Here is a 21,362-nt window from a genome sequence, read left to right as displayed (position 1 = left end):
TCCTCTCCACTTCTCTCTCTCCTCCTTCTCCATGCTACTTTTCTTCTCCTTACTCCAATCCTCTCTCCTTCACCTGTCTCTGTTCTCCTCCTCATCTCTAGGCCTCCTCTTCAATACTCCAAGCTCTCCCAATCCCTCCTCAAATCTTTCTACTTCTCCTCCACCTCCTAGTTAATTTCATATTTTAAAACATTCTAAAATGGGTTCCTTGTTTCATCTTCTCCTGCGGAATCTCTACATTCCTCCTCTTCCTGCCTCTGCTCCTCCTCCTTGTTGGTTGGCGACAGTGGAGAACCACTGTTCCAAGAAAAAACCCAAATAGTCAACCCAAAGGTCTGGACTTCTTCTACTGTTTCGTGTTCTCAGTGTATTCAGTGTTATTGATCCGTCATGAGCCGATCAGTAGCCGACCTGCTGCGATCTCTAAAGTCAAGATCACAGGTCAGAGGTTAAACAGGTGTCTCTGGTGTTTCTGTGGTATGACCTCACTTCCTGCCGCTCCTCTGCAACGTTGACCACAACCCTGTCTTCTGCTTCGGCTCCTCCATCATCTCCGTCAGTTTCTACACACAGACAATGAATGAATGAATGAATGACGGAAAATATTTGAAAATGAAGGAAATATATTTGGCAAAATCAAGTGTGAAATGATCAACTGTGAACTGTCCTGGCTTGGGGGTCACACGTTAGACTCACGCACAGTTTCACATCATGTTCAACACCTGGAGCAGTTCTCCTGCAATTGAAATCGTTAAAATCCGGTCATGATAAGGAGTCCTCTGACCGAAGCACTGACGCGGGAAATGGTTCGAGTCCACGTCGGTGACGGAGCTGAATGAGGCGACTATGAGGCCAAACATTCAAACTCTTTGTGAGATAAATGAGGCGCGACAACATCCGCCCCCACGACCCTGCAGGGGATCCAAGAGTTGACCGCCGATGATATTAAAAGTTCGCTCCCTCGTGCGTCCACCGGTTCCGCTGGATTTTGGGGATGAAGAAGTTCTCTGAAGAATCTCTCATAAGGCGTCACACTCTTTAGCAAACGCAGAAGCTTACGGCCGCAGACGCTCATCTGACCCAGCATGAAGAATCTGCTGCTCGTTCGTGCCCGAGACCAGAACCGAGACCAGGACCAGGTCTTTCTTCCAGTCTTAGAATAGATCGGACTAAGTTGTCAGTTTGAAGTCTTGAATCGATAGGATCTTGGTGGAGAGTCGGAACCAATTGAAAGATGAAACAAAATGTCTATTCTGCAAAACGCCTTACTATGATTCACTTTGTTTCTTCAATGGTTACCGTTGAGTCAAATGACTACTTTGAACAAACACGTGCAATGATGTCACTCCTCTCACACACAACTTACATCTTTCACTCACAACACACACTCACTTGTCCAACACACACACATGTTTGTGTTGCATGACAGTTGTATGACCACAAAAAGCCATAAATCACAACACCCTGTTATACATGGACAGAACATACACAAACACACATATGCATGAGTTTGGATGTTTTTTTTACTTGTTTATGAAGATCCCTGTGTGTTTCTTTCCTATCGACCGAAACCAAATTGGAACCTTGAGTTTCAAAATCTCTTCATACACATACACATCACTCAGAAAAGATTCCGCCCCTTCTTCCTACTTACAGGGGTCAGGTTATTCAAATTTTATCAATCTTAATTATGATTGTAACTTATTATTATTATTGGAGTAGTAGTATTATGCGTGATTGTCAAAGTGCTTTGTGACCCTGGTTTAGAAAGGCGCTATACAAATAGACATTAGTATTATTATTATTAATTATATTATTACTATAAAGATGCATTGTGCTTTATGTATTATTAATATTTTTTCAATTATTTAAAAATGTGTAATGTATGTCTTAATGTATTGTATGGTTAATATTTTTTTTCTGATCTAATGTGACAACTTCAATTTCCCCAATGTGGGAAGAATAATCACTGTCATATAGATAAAATTAATCGAAAAGTTTACAAAAAGAATTAAAAAAACATCTCAACGTTCTCCGCTGAACGCAGACTCCTGAACGCACCGTGACGTCATATACATGCGACACAACGTGTGCGGAGGGAAACATGGCTGAAGAAAGGCTGATGTTCCACGAAATGAGCCTTGATGACCGACTGGTGAAGGTACGAGTGGATTATGGGGCTGATAAATGTTGTTTTAGACAGTCTGGAGACTTTAGAGGACCAACTGTCAGAGAAGTTGTTTACTTCGTCATGGTAACACTTCTGCTGAGGTCCGACCAGGACGTGTTCGCGCACGTGTACTTTCCTAAAACACACTAAAACAACAATATGAACTGATAGAATAAATGGTTTGTATTTTAAGTTGCGTGCTTCTCTGTTGTATTAGAACAGAAGCTGTTTTCCTAACAAAATGTCTTCCTCATGATTATCAGTTTACCTTTAACAACTTCGGTGGTTATAAACTAAGTGAAGAAGTGTTGGCGTAACAGCCATTGTTGCCATAAAAGTAAACAAAGTAGGACCTTAAAAATAAATACACATGACGTCATTTCCCATTTGATTCACGTCAGGCGGTCGCGGACCTTGGCTGGTCCCAGCCGACCCTGATCCAGGAGAAGGCCATCCCTCTGGCTCTGGAGGGGAAAGACCTGCTGGCCAGAGCTCGAACTGGATCTGGGAAGACGGCCGCGTACGCCATCCCTTTGATCCAGCGGATCCTGGACTCCAAACAGGTGAGACCTGCAGGTCACACGAGTCACGGGTGATGTTGTTTTTTTTTGTGTTGTGTCGTGTCGGAACTGATCGACTGTGTGTCACGTCTAGACGGTACGAGAGCAGGATGTGCGGGCTCTGGTCCTGGTCCCGACCAAAGAACTGGGGCAGCAGGTCCAGACCATGATAAGGCAGCTGACCGCCTACTGCTCCAGGGACGTGCGTGTGGCAGACATCACCGCTAAAGCCGACCTGTCGGCGCAGAGGTCAGTGGTCCACCAACAACGAATCCAACATGTTTCTGAGGGCATCGGAAAAGAAGATCTTTTTTTTATAATATAATTTTTTATTAATATTTAGGTGTTTCAATATTAAACGTCACTGAATCGATAGAAAAATATATATTCTTTTTATTATTTCAACTCTCATTTAATTTTTATCATAGTTATTTCATAGCTTATATTTCAATAAATTATATAAAATGATACAATATTTGTGCAACACGAGAGTCAAGTACTCGACAAATACCACTAATAGATCCTTGTTACTACAGTATCGAAATATATCGTATCGTTGACCCTGTATCGTTATACGCATCGTATCGACAGGCTCTTGCTAATACACATCCCTAATGTTTATACAATGCGGTGTGTTTGATTGACAGGCCCATCCTGATGGAGAAACCAGACGTGATTGTGGGGACGCCGTCCCGGGTCCTGGCCCATCTGACCGCCCACAACCTGGTCCTGAACTCGTCTCTGGAGACCCTGGTGGTGGATGAGGCTGACCTGCTCTTCTCCTTTGGTTTCGAGGCAGACCTGAAGAACCTTCTCTGGTTGGTGGTGATGATGGAAGGATAATGATGATTGACAGGTTCTGTTGAGGTCTAACAGTCTCTCTCCTCATGTGGTCCACAGTCATCTCCCCAAAATCTACCAGTCGTTCGTGATGTCGGCCACGTTCAGCGAAGACGTTCAGGCGCTGAAGGAGCTGCTTCTGCACAACCCGGTACGTCGGAGCGACAGCGCCACCTGGTGACGGAATTGTAACTGTTGTTTGTTATTTTTCAGGTGACCCTGAAGCTGCAGGGCTCGCAGCTGCCCGACAGCACTCAGCTGCAGCAGTTCAGCCTGCGCTGCACGGAGGAGGACAAGTTCCTGCTGATCTACACGCTGCTCAAGCTGCGGCTGGTGCAGGGAAAGACGCTCGTGTTCGTCCGCGACTTGGAGCGATGTTATCGCCTCAAACTCTTCCTGGAGCAGTTCAGCGTCCCGGCCTGCGTGCTCAACTCGGAGCTGCCCGTCCAGTCCAGGTGAGTCCAGTGAGACCAATGACGATGGTTCAAAGTGGTTTCATGTGAGCAGCTTAGATCGAGAAATGTGGTCGAAACGTGGTCGTTGCAAGTAAAGCCATGATTGTTTTTCTATACGACATGTGTCTTGTTCAATCCAGTGATTCTCACTGCTATAGAGCGCCCCCTGTTGACAAACGGTAGGGAGGACGCAGGAGCGAGGAGACTGAATGTTCTTAACAAAACTAAAGCTGCTAAAATGTCTCTTAATTGACCAAAAAGACACAAAATGTGGAGTGAGTTGTGATTTTTATTGAGTTGAAAAGTGAGTCTATTTAAGTTATAAGAGTTGTTCAGTGTTGTTTCACATGTTTGAGTCTCACTTAAAACTATCAAGTAATATTTAGTAATACTATTTAGTACTTTACTTTACTATATTACTGTAATATTTATTAATATTGAGATTTTACCTTCAATTCAGGAATGATCAAAGTCGTACCACAGCAGATACAAATATTTGGACACTGACAAGTGAATAATATAAGTTCAGGAGTGAAAGTTTTTAAATATGTGAAAATTCATATGTTGTGTTACAAGTTTCAGATTCTGAGAAAGTTCAACTTCATCATCAACTCACTCATCACATTATTCATGTTTTTTTTAGTCTTCCTAATCTTATCAAGTTAACACATTTGACAAATCAAACACTCGTATGATGTTAGAAAAGTTCAGATTTAAATGTTTTGGAACAAGAAACGCTCGCTCTGCACATTGAAACAATTCCACATGCGCTTCTCTTCTCGTCCACCAGGAGTCACATCATCACACAGTTCAACCAGGGATTCTATGATTACGTCATCGCTACCGACGAGCTCGATTTGCCCGACCCCGCGACCTCTGCTGACCCTGGCAAAAAGAAGAAGAAGAAGAAAACCGACAGCAAAGGGGAAAAGTGAGTGTCTGTGCTGCATTCAAGAGCCACGTTGATTCCAGTGTTTCCCACACTCAATGGTTTTGTGTTCCAGATCTAAAGACAAGGAATTCGGGGTGTCGCGAGGTGTCGACTTCCAGAACGTGTCTAACGTCATCAACTTTGATTTTCCCAACACTGTGGACTCGTACATCCATCGAGCAGGCAGGTGAGGTGCAGGGCCACTGCAAGGTTGTCGGTACGAGGGCTGAACTGACCACGACTCTTTTGCTCCTGCAGGACGGCCAGAGCCGACAAGCAAGGCACCGCACTTTCATTTGTGTCTCCCACGGAGGAGCAGCTGCTAGTGAACGTGGAGGAGGCGCTGATCGGAGGTGAGACCCGACGAGAACCTCCTTCTTTAAAATGTTTTTATGCCAATTATTTCCGTTTTCTTGTTTTTTGTCTGACGTTCGCTTCACTGGCAAAATAATGACGGCACAGTCTTTACTAGGGGTTTGTATTGGCAGGAATCTGCCGACACGATACGTATCACGGTAGCGTGTAGATATAATCTATTGCTATACTGTAGTGACAAGGATATATTTGTAGTATTGTCGAGTACTTGACTCCGGTGTTGCATAATTTACAGACCACATGACTTGACGAAGTCGTTACTGTTTTGAAACCAATATGTGTCCAAACATCAGCTTTAAACGCTCCTGGAGTCGACTGTATCCTCTTGTCCTCAGTCATCACCAGGATTTCATTGTTTCTTTAGATGCAGAAGATGTAGTGACTGCTGCCATCTAGTGGCTGGAAGATTAAATGCAACACAAAACTGTTCCAAGTTGCCGACGAACACGAGTGGTTTAAATATCTGTGTTAATTATAAACAAAAAATAAAATGTATTTATAAACTATTAATTGAAAAATAAACCCTGGAAGAACATGATTAAGCCAAACAAAGAAGGAAAAATGTATATATATTTTAATTTTAATCATTTTACTACTCTCCTAGTGTTCAGTGAGTCACCATGTGACGGCAATGACACTTTTGAGTAGCGCCTCAGTAGTAGGAAGCAGTTAGCATGTTTGCACTTCTGCTGCTTTAGTTTGTTGTCAGGGTCGACCAGAAGACCGGATGATTGACAGCTGATCGTTGAGTTGGTTTTTGTGTCTAGCTAAATAAAAGTTTACACAATAAACGTAATCAAAACGATTTAAGGGTGTCTCCATCACTGACGATACGTTTGCGTTCCAGCTCACGGCGACTCTCCGCTCCAACCGTACAAGTTCAAGATGGAGGAGATCGAAGGGTTCAGGTATCGCTGCAGGGTGAGTTCAACGGGTCGCCAAGGTCACTGAGGTCAGGGTTCACTTCCTGCCAATGTGAAAACTTGGACTAAAGAATTGTTGATTCAATAGTTATTAGAGCGGATGAACCCTCAGAGAACACAAAAGTAAAAGGTTGTTATCAAAAAAAAAATATTTAGAAAATGACTTATATTTGATAATAAATACATGTTTACATTTGTATCTGTTTACTTGAACTCAAATAAAATGTTTGTTTTACTGTATTATAAAATGACTACAACTGCCAATTCAACAAATTATTATGACAGCATTTCAATATGATGTAAGAAATGTTTATTCATTCATTTTAAATGATAAATACTAAATTTTCTTTCATCAGAAATGTAAAATATTGAATTTAAAATATATTTATAGTGATGGTGAAAGAAAAGAAAAATCATAGCCCACAGTGACCTATAGGGGGCGCAAGAGCCAATGTTTTGAAGCATGCTGGGTTCCATTCTGTTGTTGCGACAGGTTAATCCACAACTGTGTGTGTGTGTTTGAAGGACGCGATGCGTTCAGTGACCAAGCAGGCGGTAAAGGAGGCCCGTCTGAAGGAGATCAAGGAGGAGCTGCTGAACTCGGAGAAGCTGAAGGTGAGTCACCTGTTGTGGGCGGGGCTTGACTTGAGAGTTTACTGGACGCTCCCGCTGTCACTCAGACGTACTTCGAGGACAACCCCAGAGACCTGCAGCTGCTGAGACACGACAAAGATCTTCACCCCGCCGTGATCAAGCCTCACCTGAGGAACGTCCCCGACTACCTGAGTGAGTCGATGACGTTGAGACGAGCAAAGAGTGTTTTGTAAAAGTGTTCACATGTGTGATGAACGGTTGCTATGGTGCTTAAACTGAACGGAAGAAGTTTCCTTTAAAGAAACTTGACGATAGACGGAATAAAAAGTCACAGAAACTAACGTCCGACACTTCAGTTCCAGAGACGCTCAAGTCGATGGTGAACCCGCTGCTGCGACGGCGGAACAAGAAGAAGAAGAAACTCGGAGTCACTGGCCAACCGACATTCAAGGTCAGAGCCGATGTTGACTTGTATAGAAGTGTGTGTGTGTGTGTTACTCCAGGAAACGGTCACAGAAGCAGCTTAGTTGGTAAATGATTTACATAACGTAACCTTTGTGTCAAAAACCGTAAATTAAAATAAAAAAACATTTTTGAAATTCTTAATTTATTTCTTGCGGTTACACCCAGAGCCACAAGAGGGTGCTGCTGGGTTAAGGTTGAGATAAAAACACGTCCAAGACCATTTCCTGTCTGTACAGGAAGAGGCCCAAGTGTTTTCTTGGGTTGTTTCCATATTTGTGCCGTCATGTGTTTTCTCATTAAACTCTTGCACTGACATCATTTTCTCTCTGCAGAAAAGTATTTCAGGAAAAAACCCGCTCAAGAGTTTCAAATACTCGAAAGGAAAAGCCAGTAAACGTGGCAAGTCGTAAGCTAAACGACACGAGAGTCGACAACTTCAACGACGGATGCTGGACCGGGACTTTTCACATGACTTCAACAACTGTCTTTGTATAAATGTAAACGATTAAATATCTTTTCATTGTAAACAAGTTTGGTTATTTTGTCTGCCGTCAGTATGCAGTTAGGCAGAGATTTGAAGTGTCATGACGTACTCTGGCAAAAGAAAACCGGCTTTTTTTATAAGTCAATTTACACGATTTATAAGACTGATGTCCTCACCTCCATCTCTGACGATGTAATATTACTAAATAATGGGGAATTTAAGGTGGTTTAGTTAGAAGAAAGTAGCTTAAATGCTGCAAAAGACCTTGGGTCGTAACGGCATGTTGATCTTATATAATTGTTTGTTTCTATTAGTATTGTAGCATCTGACGTGTCGGCTAATTCTGAATCGGCAGATCTGTTGTGTGGAGTCCCTCAAGGTTCTGTTATGGGTCCTTTATTGTTTTTGCTGTACTTGATTCCCCTCGGTAAAATCATTCAAGAGATTTCCTGATGTTTCTTATCACATTTTTGCTGATGACATCCAGCTCTACTGCTCTTTTGATCCCCAGAGGCTGAACAGCTTAGTCAATTGTTTTCTAGAAATCAAACAATGGCTGAGTGAAAACACTTTGCAGCTAAATGTGGACAAAACTGAACTTTTGGTTATTGCTCCTGATGATAAGGTTCCAGGGTTGAGTCAGTACTTGGGTGACTTGTGTCAATCTGAAATCTGTCAAACTGAGCCTGAGAAACCTGGGTGTTGTATTTGATAAAGACATGTCTTTAGTTCAAAACTGCAGAAAACTGACCAGAAAAATCTCTAAACTTCATGCGTTTGTGTCTCACCTGGACTATTGTAACAGTTTGTTTTCATGTCTTAACAAGAAGGATCTGTCTCGCCTACAGTTGATTCAAAACTCCAGAATTCTGACCTGCTCCAGTAGAAGAACTCACATTTCTCTGATCCTTAAAACTCTTCTCTGGCTTCCAGTTTCTTTCAGGATCAACTTTAAAATTCTGGTTCTTACTTTCAGATCTATTCATGGTCAGACTCCTCCTTACATCACTGATCTGATCCAGCCTTACACCCCAGCTCGGGCTCATTGGTTTGAAACTTGAACTGACATTAAAAAAAACAATCATTTCCAAGAATCTTTTTTTTATTGTAGTTTTATATCAAATAATGGACTTGTAGTTGTGAACTTTCTCTAAAAAAAACAATATTACTTGAAATGAAAATGGACAAAAATGGATATTCTTTTAGACTTTAAAGTGTTTCTCTGCTCAGCAGCGACGAAAACTCAGTCGATGCTGAGCTCGAAGGTGTAGTCCTGTGTGGGCAGCGAGTCAAAGTCGCTGTCGAACGGGTTCTCCGTCGACCACAGTTCCACAGGAAACCAGGAGTCGTACCAGGATGTGGTGCTTTGCAATATTGTCGTAGCTTGTGTCGTAGGTTGTGTCGTCGTCGTCGTTGTTTGCATCGTCGTGGTCGCGACGGGTGTGGTCGTGAACCCGGCGCGCATCCTCTGTAGCCTCAGCCTGCGCAGCCGCAGGATCCGCAGCCGGCGCAGTCTCTCCGCCCTCTGGGCCACCGCGTGGGCGTCGAGCGTCGTGATGGTTACCGGCGGCAGCGTGGTCGTCCTGACGACGCTCTTGGGGACCAGCCGGATTGGCCGCTTGCCGTTGGTCGCCATGATCTGCCGGATTCGGTCCCAGTTGGATTTAGCCAACGTGAAGCTGCAGGTGCTGGCGCCGGAGTCGTAGCCCACCAGACACAGGCGGGTCTGCGGCGTGTAGCCGTCGGCTCTGGCCGTCACCCTGTACTCGCCTGGATTCAGCAGACGCCAGTAGTCTCCGCCCGGGGCTATGATCAGATGAAAAATGTATGCTGTGTCTCAAATTGCATACTAGCGTACTCAAAGTTAGTATTTTTAGTGCGTTAGTGCGTCTCAATTCTTAGTATCCGAAATTTAGTGCGCCATGCACACTAAATTAGCGTACTAACACACCCACAAAACTGAGTATGGTTCGATGGACACTATCTACCCTAAACAGCCGCCATCTTAGTGACGTTTTAAACGGAAGTTACGTCATATATAAATGCATATATATTCATATACTTACAGGTGCATTTTCCGCAGCAGTAGGAGGATAAACACGTCTTCGCTGCTGATACCAGCTTAAATATCTCGCCAATATTTCGATTCTCATATTTTTTCTTAATTTATTTTTCCAAACTTGCTGCCAGCAGGTGGCGATAGCGTTCAAACAGCTGGTTGAAACATCGTTAAATAGAAGAAGAAGAAGAAGCTGTCGCGTCATTTCCTGTTAGTGTGTAGCAGCAGAGTTTGATTTGAGACATACTATCTGTGGAGAATTTGTTACTAGTACGTACACTATCCTGATGCATACTAACTTCTAGTATACTAAGAGAAGTATGCGATTTGAGACACAGCATTAGTCAAATTCCAGAGCCCGCTCTCCGACGCCCCCTAGAGTAGCACAGAGGTGTTCCGTTGCACATGGTCTACCACATGAGTGAGTCGCCCAAGGTTGTTATATGAACGCTTTGAGACACAATAAACCGGACACGTTCAAACTGCGTTGATTTGGTCGGCGTCTTGACGCACCTGTTTTAACGTCGTGTCTTATTCCTTCCACTGAGATGGTGGCGTTTCCCAGCTGGTTCCCCTCCACGTCTCTTACCACTCCCTTGATGCCTCGATTCACCTGAGGAGACAGGAGTTCAGGGCCCGGACTGGAGTTTTTTGTCGGCTCCACGGATACCTGACCAAAGAGTCGGTCGTGGAGAATGTCCAAACCTTGAACCATGGACCCTCACCTGTTCCATGAAGGACAGCAGGGACTCCCGGTTGTTCTCCCACTCCAGAGGAAGTTCACTTTCGTGTGGAAACTTGTCGCAGCCCAGGAAGACGGAGAGCTCAAAGCAGTTCGTGTGAAGGTAGCTGAAGTCGTTCATGCCTGCGGGGAAAGAAAAAGGAAAATCCATCTTCGTGAGGGATACTTGACCAACAACTGACAATGGCACTACAGACTGTAATCTAAGAGTTGAGCACATCGTCTACGTTGTTACATTTTTGATCGTCGTCTTCATATCATGAAGCACAAAACTATAATTTTGGTCAAACCCCTTCTACCGGACTTACTTCCCACCACGGGTTTCCAAGCCGCCCTGTTGGTGATCGCCTGCCCGCCGGTGACATCGTCGCCGTGGCAGGATCCTCGGTACGTTTCCGTCATGGTCAGGTGACTGTGTGCGTACGACATGGCGAGCCAACGGAACATCGCGTCGTCCGGAGTCTCCCTCAACGCCCCGTCGTTCTGCCGCTGGATGCGAGCCCACGTCTCTTCGTTCATGTCGTCGTTGGTCCTCGAGTGTTGCCTTTCTGTAGACTTTAGGGAGAGACACGTCTGTGAAGCCACCATTTCTCGGACCACACGCTCTAAAGATCTTACAGAAGGCGGGGGGCGCTGCATGTCGAAGGGATACGCCACCAGCTTTTCTCCTCCCTGCAGGTTTGCCCCCAGAACAAAAGGGGTTTTCTCCATCCAGGAGACAATGGCTCTGGTCTCCACAGCGATCTATAAGAACAGGGAAACAAGTTTGGGATCTGGGAGTTCAGGACTTCGTTGAAGATTCTGACTCACAGATCCATTGAGGGCGTTCTCTGGCAAAGGGATGTGATGATTGGGGAACATCCGTGGAACCCAACCACGGTCCTCAGCTCCCCACAGGAGACTGTTGAGGTCCGGGAAGTTCTGGAAGAGGTCGTAACCTTCTTCTGTCCAGTGACCGAGGGCCCAGTTCCCCATCTCAGAACCCTGCAGGACCAGTTCCATCAGCACCCGAGTTGTTGCTCAATGCTAATGTAGCTAAGTATCTTGAGGTCATTCACCATTTCATAGGCCAGTTCGTAGGCGTCCGGGTTCAGTGATGGCACCAGGTGGATCCGGACTCCCTCAACCAGACGCCGCACCCTCGGGTTTTCGTCATTGTATTCTTTGCACATAAACTGCATCAGGAGCAGAAGTAGTTCTCGACCCAGTGCCTCGTTGCCGTGAAGACCAGCTGTGTACCGGAACTCCGGTTCCCCTTGAAAAAGGTTTGACGTCAGCAACTAATGTGGACGGACCCCCCGATGCCGAACCGTACCCATCTCGTGCTCCCCGGGGTTGTCGGAAATTTCCATGGCGTAAATCTTCAGGCCCTGCGAACTCTTGCCGATGTTGTAGATCCTCGTGATGTTCGGACACTCTTCGTTGATCACCTTCATCATCTGGAGAACACGACAACCATGTCAACAACGACGGTGCGCGGGTCAAGGTCGGCGAGTGAACGACCTGTCTCATGTCTTTGTAGTTGTGGTGGCGGAAGTCGAGCTCGTCCGTCGGGGTGACCTCGTTCTCGCTGTGGTGGCTGTCTGAAAGGAGACGGACGGTTAAACGGACACCGACCTAGAGAGTGTCCCTGTTGGGTCCAGCCATAACAGGTCCTGAAAATGATGCATGAGACCCACTCGGCAGTTGACACGCCAGGATCTCGGCTCGCAGGCACAAGCTGCCGTTCCAGCTCTGAGGGAGGATGCGGATGTATCGAGCCACGACCGGCCAGGAAAACTGGTTCATCACCGGCGTGTCTTTGTCGACATTCCCGTAAAACAACTGCAGAGAAAGTGATATTTTAGCTTCACGTGTTAAACTTTCATCCAGTAACATTTCAACTGGCTCAGTGTTTGTTAGCTCATGCTAGCTAGAGCGGAAAACAAAGCTTGATGAACAGAAACTCATCCGGTAACAAAACTGTCAGTTGACTGAAAAGCCGATATTTGCTCGATTCTAACACAATGAATAAATGAGTTTAAAAGTTGCATTAAAGGGAATAGAAACTAGCATTAGCTCACATCAGCTAACAAACCATTTCTGGATAATAGTGCAAACATGAAAATACTTTTTATTGTCATTGATGATGTTGTTAGTTTCATTTTTTTAATATATATGATGTTCCAATAACATAAGTCCAATGCTGTGTCTCAAATCAAAATTAATCAAAGTTAGTATTTTTAGTGCGTTAGTGCGTCTCAATTCTTAGTATGTGAAATTTAATGCGCCATGCACACTATATTGTCGTACTAAAACGCCCACAAAACTGAGTATGGTTCGATGGACACTATCTACCCTAAACGGCCGCCTTAGTGACGTTGTAAACGGAAGTTACGTGTTATATATAATATATATATATATATATGTATATATAATATGCATATATATTCATATACTTACAGGTGTATTTTCAGCAGCAATAGTAGGATGAGTTGCTTCGGTGCTGATACCAGCTTAAATATCTCACGAATATTTCGATTCTCATATTTTTCTTTATTTCTTTTTTCCAAACTTGCAAAACGTGCTGCCAGCAGGTGGCGATAGCGTTCAAACAGCTGGTTGCAACCACCGTTAAATAGAAGTCTAAGAAGAAGCTGTCGCGTCATTTCCTGTTAGTGCGTAGCAGCAGTGTTTGATTTGAGACATACTATCTGTGGAGAATTTGCGTACTAGTTAGTATGTACACTATCCTGATGCATACTAACTTCTAGTATACTAAGAGAAGTATGCGATTTGAGACACAGCACAAGTGTTTCTTTTTCATACTTCCACGTTAAATAAATGTAAGATTCTGACACTCCGATCCACCATTTTGACTCTCCACTGACTTTAGACCCCGTACTACCGGAAGTTAAATCTACATTTTAAGATGAACTTGAGAAATGACAGGAAGTTGTTTTGAGTCATGTATGAGTCAATAAAAAAGTTGTGGCTCCCGTTGATCCTCGACTCACCCACTCTTCATATCCGTCGTGCAGGACCGTCCAGTCTCGACTGTCGTTACTGAACGCTACATAGTAGGACGACACAAAGTCCTCACTGGAAAGGAAACAGGAAGTAGTTACCGCAGCTGGCCGGAGTCACATGCTCCACTTACAGCGTTTCAGAGTTGCGGCCCTGAGTGATGACCCCGGAGAACTCCACCTCTCGCCGGGCGTCCACCTCCAACCAGTGGGCGCTCTCCTCGGGCTCGGCGCACCAGGCGCCCCCGTACGTGTCCTCCTCGTTGGGGGACCCCTTGAAGAGGACACAAAGGGGGTCAACACAGGCCGAGGCCGAAGCCTCACCCGTGAGAGTACCTGCATGTTGAGTCTCGCCCTCTGAGCCGAGAACCCGTGATGAGACTGCGAGGACACCAGCAACTGGTCGTTCTCCACCCTGTGGGACTCCAGACCCAGAGGAGGACACTCTGAACGGGGAACAGAAGAGCATTTCGGCCATTACATTACGACCACCTGTCCATCCGTATGGTCATGACCGCAGCTCTTACTGGGTCAGTAGCGAGCGGTCACCTGAGAGTCACTGGGAACTCGCCCCCAAGTGACATAACGAGGGGCCCCCAAAGTGGATTTTGACCTCCCGAGAGGATGGTCATGTATTTTTTTTTTTAATATTCAAAACTTTTGCCTGTGCACAACATTCTGGTGGCCACTGACCACTGCAGTCCAGGACAAGAGCTGCGGCGGGACCAGGTGGACACAGTCTGAAGAGAAGAGGACAGACAGGAGGACGTCTCACTCTTGGGCTCCGGGGGAGGCAGGATCTGCTTCAGCCGCTCCTCTTCCTCTTCCTCCCACTTCTTCCTCAGACGCTCAGCTGAGGAGACACACACACACACACACACACACACACACACACACACACACACACACACACACACACACACACACACACACACACACACACACAAACACACACACACAATCACACGAACACACACAAAGTGTTTCCAGATGTTGCTTCATGTTTCCACATTCCTCATAAACAGCGCTTCTACCTCGCGACCCAGTTCTGATCCAAACCCAATATGACTATTTGACCATTATTATCAACAACTTTTTAGCGAATCAATATTGTGGGTTATTGTTTTTATTATTTTGTTCTCAGATGTCGACTCGGACGAAAAGATAAGAAACAGATGAGAAACATTTGAGAAAGAAGGCGTGAAAACTTATAACGGCTGAATTATTTTCATGAGTATCTGTGGATTTAGGGGTGATTGAGTTGAACCGACTGAAGGTCGGATCAACTATTTTGACGCTTCATATTGGGTTGAAAAAGAGGATGGGATGTATCCCAGCATGACTATTAAAGACAATGAGATCAGTGAGTTAAAACCAAACAGTTGTAAAAAAGTAACATCAAAACATCTGCTCTTACTAAAAGATTTGCACTTCCTGCCAATGGACTGGAGGAGGAAGCACTGACTCAGTCACTCCAATATTTTCCACTACGATACCTTACACTCTTTCAGAAGTTATTATGCTTATGACATGAACTTGATTTCATTCACAGCTTTTGATTAAAAGCTTCATTATTTAGAGAAAATTCACAATATAATCAGACATGAACAAAGTAAAACCTGCTGGGGATGAGGATTGGTAGCTAGCATTAGCGTACACACAGCTAGCATTAGTATACACACATCTAGCATTAGCGTACATACAGCTATCATTAGCATACACATGTCTAGAATTAATATACACACAGTTAGCATTATTATACACAAAGCTAACATTAGTGTAAACACAGCTAACATTAGTGTAAACACAGCTAGCATTAGTGTACACACAGCTAGCATTAGTATATACATCTATCATTAGAATACACCGCTAGCATTAGTATACACATCTAGCATTAGCATACACACAGCTAGCATTAGTTTATACACAGCTAGCATTAGTAAATACATCTATCATTAGCATACACCGCTAGCATTAGTATACACATCCAGCATTAGCATACACACAGCTAGCATTAGTATACACACAGCTAGCATTAGTATATACCTATATCATTAGAATACACCGCTAGCATTAGTATACACATCCAGCATTAGCATACACACAGCTAGCATTAGTATATACACAGCTAGCATTAGTAAATACATCTATCATTAGCATACACCGCTAGCATTAGTATACACATCCAGCATTAGCATACACACAGCTAGCATTAGTATATACACAGCTAGCATTGGTGTACACACAGCTAGCATTAGCATACACACAGCTAACATTAGTATTTGCGATTGTTGATGATGTTTTGATTGCATGTTAAAATTATATTCGACATATTCAACACATGCTCATATGTGTTATCATCATAAACAAAAGAACACTTAAATCCCCCCAAAAATAAAAAAAATATATATTCTTATAACACTTTTTTTTTTTTTTTACCATTTTGTTATTAAAATTATAAATTTATAAAATAAATGTATTAGCCTATTTATATCACATTTACAGTATATGTTTCCATCTTTATATAATGATTCCTGTCAAAAAAGTACATTAAATAAAAAAAACAATAAATTAACATTTTTAAGCTTAAGTATAAGGTCACAGGCATAAATACACTTATAATATCTTGGATTTAGTTTCTTGTTACTTAAATACAAGTATAAATATATATTTACATTCACATACATATATTATAATATAATACTAAACAATAAGCATCACAACATTTCTATCCTTATATCTCAAGAAGAAAACAAAGAGTCCACCTTTCTCCACCTTCTCCTTCCGCGCTCGCTCCTCCTCCTCCTCCTGCTTCTTGGCGGCCACTGAGATATGAAGGCATCACCGTTACCATGACGACGTGATCGGCAGACATGATTGACAGCTCATTGACTCACGGTCGGCGTAGTCGTACTCCTCGTACCAGGGCACCACGGGCGGCGGCAGCGACTCTTCCTCTGAGGAGTGAGTTTGAGAGTACCAGCCAAAACATTATGACCACCTGTCTCATCTGGTCTACTGAAGCACTAGGGTCGGCTCCTCTCACCTGGTACCATCATGATGACCTCAGGAGTGGGCGTGACCTTCCTGCGGACTGAGAGCGACAAAGTGACCTTAGGTGCTGACCTGAACCCACAACGTGTGATTGGTTCTGGGACTCTTCTCACCCAGGTCCGGCTCCACAGGCTCCACCCACGTCACCGGCTCCGCCTCCTCCATACGTCTGTGTGGGGTCACCGGCCGGAAGACTGAGAAGAGGTTTCAGGGGCGTCACGACTGGGTCTTGGACTTGTGGACGCACAATCTCAAAAGATACTCTGTCATCCCATTAAGTAAACAGAAAAATGGTTACAATTGCCCCAAATGCTTAACCCTTGTATTGTCTGAAGGTCAAGCTGACATGAAGGCTCGAAAAAACAAATGTGTTTGTGGTATCCGTTGTGTTGTCTATAGGTCATGGTGACAGGAAGGCCCGAAAAAACAAATGTGTTTGTGGTATCCCTTGTGTTGTCTATAGGTCATGGTGACAGGAAGGCCCAAAAAACTAATGTGTTTGTGGTATCCCTTGTGTTGTCTCTTGGTCATGGTGACAGGAAGGCCTGAAAAAACAAATGTGTTTGTGGTATCCCTTGTGTTGTCTCTGGGTCATGGTGACATGAAGGCCTGAAAACAAATGTGTTTGTGGTATCCCTTGTGTTGTCCCTGGGTCAAGGTGACACGAAGGCCTGAAAAAACAAATGTGTTTGTGGTATCCCTTGTGTTGTCTCTGGGTCATGGTGACATGAAGGCCTGAAAACAAATGTGTTTGTGGTATCCCTTGTGTTGTCTCTGGGTCAAAATGACACGAAGGCCCAAAAACAAATGTGTTTGTGGTATCCCTTGTGTTGTCTCTGGGTCAAGGGGACACGAAGGCCCGAAAAAACAAATATGTTTGTGGTATCCCTTGTGTTGTCTCTGGGTCATGGTGACAGGAAGGGCTGAAAAAACAAATGTGTTTGTGGTATCCCTTGTGTTGTCTCTGGGTCAAGGTGACAAGAAGGGCTGAAAAAACAAATGTTTTTGTGGTATCCCTTGTGTTGTCTGTGGGTCAAGGTGACCAAAGGCCTGAAAAACAAATGTGTTTGTGGTATCCCTTGTGTTGTCTCCGGGTCAAGGTGAACAACCTCCCTGGCGTCCAGAAATACATATGCAGTGGTGCAGGTCGTTCACCTTGACCCAGAGACAACAGGGTTAAAAATAATTTGCCATATATGCAAAGGGGGTCCCAAGCTATAGTATAACAGGGGCCTTGGCATGGTGAAGCTTTGGAAGCCCTGGACTATAGGAGTGACTAGACCCAGCAGTGTGAGAGACTAGGGTATGGGTGTCAGTTTTGATACACATCAACTGGCCTTAACCCCAACAGGACTGGACTTGTTCACATCATCAGGACCTACGCACTTGAGTCCCAGTCCCACTCGGTCACCACTCTGGTCTGCGGGGGCTGGGTGGGTCTGGCGGTGTCTGGCAGCACGGTGGTGGTCTCTGACCTCTTGGTGGGTTTGGGCTGTTTGGGTTTCTTGGAGGGCTTCGGAGCTTTGGGTTTCTTGGTGGGTTTCGGGGCTTTGGGTTTCTTGGTGGGTTTGGGGGTCTTCTGCTTCTTGGCCTTGGCCTCCTTCTCTGCCGCCTTGCGGGCCTTCGCTGGAGAGAGAGAGAGGACAGAGACCCTCTGTTAGACCTGAACTTCACATAGAGTCTAAAAGTTCACTGACACCTGTGACACTTTTATTATCATCAAACAGAAAGACTTTTATTCGTAGCACGATGTTGAAATCTGCACAAAATTGTTGTGTATTAGTCACTAGGGCTGGTCATGGATCGAGGAACCATCAGTAGATTCTGATCCACAGACCTAAAGTTCAACTCCAAGCTGTTTTCCAACAGAAAAAAATAGTTTCCAGAGCAAAATAACACTTGCTAACAAGTGACATCTGAGGTTCTACTGTGTTGTTTCAATACTCGGTACTACCGAAGTATTTGGGTCGCTTCCACAAAATAATGGAATTTGTTTATACAAATGTTTCGAAAACTGAGGAACATCCACCTTTCAAACAAAACGTGGAGGTGTGTGTACACATTAGATGGACTCACAACTGTGTGTCTATTAGTAGACACTTGAAAAGTGTTGACTTAAAAAAAAATAATTATGAATGATTGTATTTTCTGTAACCAGTACAGAAAATACCGTAAGTTCACGTCGGTATTTACCTTTGTTTGTCCATCTTACTAGTGCTGGTCATCATGAACCTTATGGTTAAAATAAACACCTTCGTTAGCACCAACCAGCTCTTCCTCATCACCACACAAATGTCTCAAATCTTCAGACGCTGTCCACGAGAGGAAGTGACTCGACCACTTGACTACCCTCGACTAGAGTCCGGTCAGAACCCATAGAGTGACTCTGGGACCAGGATGTCCAGGCCTGCCGGGGGCGTTGTCTCCCCACCCTCAGGTCATCTGGCAGTGATTGAAGAAGATGAGAAGGAAGCCTCAAGATAAACATCAGGGTCAGTGTGGGAGACTGTCCTGGAGGTCCGCAGCCAGCCGGAACCCCCAAACCCGGGTCTTTCATTAACACCGGGGTCAGGACTAGAGCCTCGGAGACGCATCCCGACCACAACAACCCCAACGCACACAAGTCTAGACCTGACATGGATCCACGTGGTCCTCCCCCCAAAAGACCCGGGAGACATCAGTGACACATGATTCCAGAAGAGTCTGGCGTGGGAGATGCTGGTTCCACCACAGACGGGGGCCCAGACCCGGAGCCCATGATCCCATCGTGTTTGCGGACTCAGCAGGTTTATGTAACCGAGTAGAGCGAGTGGCGTCGGAAAAAAACTGCTGCTGCAGCGGAAAGTTTGTTGTGGAGACAAACTGACGTCTTTTGGAGCCAAAAGCTGGCTGAAGCGAACCAGCAGGGGGCGCACCAGCGACAGCACAGCTTCAGCAAATCTAATGTGCTGGACAAACTTTTTCATTTTTGATTAGTCTTTTTATATTATTTGTGTCTTTCCTTTTTTTATTTTGAGATTTTGAATCTTGTTTCAATCACTTTCACATTTATTGATGTGGTTTATGTTATTTAATGTCAAAATTAATAAATATATATTTAAAAAAAAACAAGTCTCCGTGGTCCTCATTCACTGAAACAGGCTTTTATTTCAAATGTTATATTATTTTTTACCCCCGTCGTCTTCTTTCACTATTTATGTTCTCACCGTTACAGCATCAGCAACGTCTTCTGATTTTCAATGTTGATAAAACTGTCTTAAAGTGTCTATTCTTTCTTCCTTCAGTGTTCATAAGTAAGTAAGTCATTTGTATTTATAGAGCGCTTTTCCAGACCAGGGTCACAAAGCGCTTAAACAATCAAAACAATATTCAATAAAGTATATACTTTAAAGGGCAAGATAAAACTGAGAACACAACAGGAGATCCAGAAAACCAAGTGAGAAGTTTGTCAGATGGTTTCATCTCCTGCTCTGGTTCATCACAACTCATTACACTTCACTGATACACACATGTTTCTGAGCTCAACTCCAGATCCTTCCCTGATCAGATCAAGAAAAACATTCCTGCTTTTAAAAACCAAAATCAAAACCAGGGTCTCCTGGAGCTGTGCAACATCATCTCTGACCCTCCAGAGACTCTGGAGTCTTGGACAACATCAGGAGGAACATCTGTAAGACTCGCTGAAGAAACCAGTCCTGGTGTTGGACCCGAACTCACCTGCCTCCACCTCCTCAGGTGTCTTCTTCTTCTTCTTCTCCACCTTCACCTCTTCCACCGGCTCGTCTGACATCATCTCCTCCTTCTTCTCCTCCACCGCCGCCGCCTGGACCCCACCTGGGTCCCCCACCGGGGCCTCCCGGGCACAGACCTGGACGCAGCAGAGACCCGAGACCAGCAGCAGCAGAACTTGGGTCCTCATGTTGCAGCTTCACCAGAACCTTCTGGAAATGAACATGAAGCAGACAAGAGAGAGCGAGTGTCTCCTCCTCCTCATGTCTCCCCCTTTATCCCCTGTTCCCCTTACCCGTCTGGGAGTGGGGGGAGGAGTCTCCCCACGTGACACATTCCTGAGGAGGAGGGAGTTTTTTTTCTTAATTTTTGACAAAATTGTTTGACTTTAAATGTAAAAAAATAGATTTTTATCAACATTTTCAACTAAATATTATTGAATGTGAAGTATTTTAGTTTTTGTCCTCAATTTTTTTTAATGATTTGTTTCTGAATTATATGGTTTTACTTTATAAACATTTGTTTATATTGTTCTGTTTTTTTGTTCCTTAAAAAGATGATTAGCTTCTCAACGCCCTGGTCAGTGAATGCAACACGATCACTGACAGAGGACCTGAAGTGTGTGGAGCGAGGAAGCTTCACTAGACATGTTTGTTATTCTTCTCACCTCGAAGATGTTCCTCAAACTTCAAGAGCAACGAACTGACTCATGTTCAAGTTTGGACTGGCGCCCTCTTGTGGTTGTTGAGAAAAACCCTCTGCTTCACACGTGTTGTAAAGACGAAAACATTTCCCATCAAGTGTGACTCAGATTCTGCCGCCAAACTGTGTGTGTGTGCGTGCGTGTGTGCGTGCGTGCGAGAGCGAGATGGTCCATCTGGTTGTTGTTTCTCTGACAGTCTTTCAAACATGTTCACTTTTATTAGATGAACAGTTAAATGTTTGTTTGATGATTAAAGTTATTTGAGAAGAAACA

General features: G+C 44.3%; 2 protein-coding genes across 2 annotated transcripts; one reads left to right on the top strand and one right to left on the bottom strand.

Annotated features, from left to right (window-relative positions):
- The first annotated feature begins 2,090 nt into the window (after positions 1-2,090).
- Positions 2,091-7,834, top strand: ddx56 (DEAD (Asp-Glu-Ala-Asp) box helicase 56). The gene is made up of 14 exons (XM_087792457.1): positions 2,091-2,161; positions 2,572-2,733; positions 2,825-2,979; positions 3,378-3,548; positions 3,631-3,721; positions 3,784-4,025; positions 4,816-4,956; positions 5,030-5,143; positions 5,215-5,309; positions 6,179-6,252; positions 6,780-6,869; positions 6,935-7,040; positions 7,205-7,299; positions 7,646-7,834. The coding sequence occupies exons 1-14, from the start codon at positions 2,105-2,107 to the stop codon at positions 7,721-7,723; spliced, it is 1,671 nt and encodes a 556-aa protein (XP_087648583.1). The 5' UTR covers positions 2,091-2,104; the 3' UTR covers positions 7,724-7,834.
- A 1,054-nt stretch (positions 7,835-8,888) lies between these two features.
- aebp1a (AE binding protein 1a) lies at positions 8,889-20,636 on the bottom strand. Its single transcript, XM_087790923.1, has 20 exons — positions 20,375-20,636; positions 18,044-18,283; positions 16,771-16,851; positions 16,650-16,697; positions 16,501-16,560; positions 16,369-16,428; positions 14,379-14,456; positions 13,940-14,049; positions 13,738-13,877; positions 13,595-13,679; positions 12,278-12,422; positions 12,102-12,181; positions 11,914-12,037; positions 11,657-11,853; positions 11,409-11,582; positions 11,217-11,342; positions 10,907-11,153; positions 10,582-10,721; positions 10,370-10,469; positions 8,889-9,603 (listed from the first exon to the last, which is right to left on the bottom strand). Exons 1-20 carry the CDS (start codon positions 20,574-20,576, stop codon positions 9,041-9,043), a joined length of 3,000 nt encoding a protein of 999 aa, XP_087647049.1. The 5' UTR covers positions 20,577-20,636; the 3' UTR covers positions 8,889-9,040.
- Positions 20,637-21,362: the final 726 nt, after the last annotated feature.

The sequence above is a fragment of the Callionymus lyra genome, chromosome 5, assembly GCF_982586985.1.
Source record: "Callionymus lyra chromosome 5, fCalLyr1.hap1.1, whole genome shotgun sequence".
NCBI lineage: Eukaryota > Metazoa > Chordata > Actinopteri > Syngnathiformes > Callionymidae > Callionymus > Callionymus lyra.
This window is presented reverse-complemented; position numbering and strand designations above follow the sequence as displayed.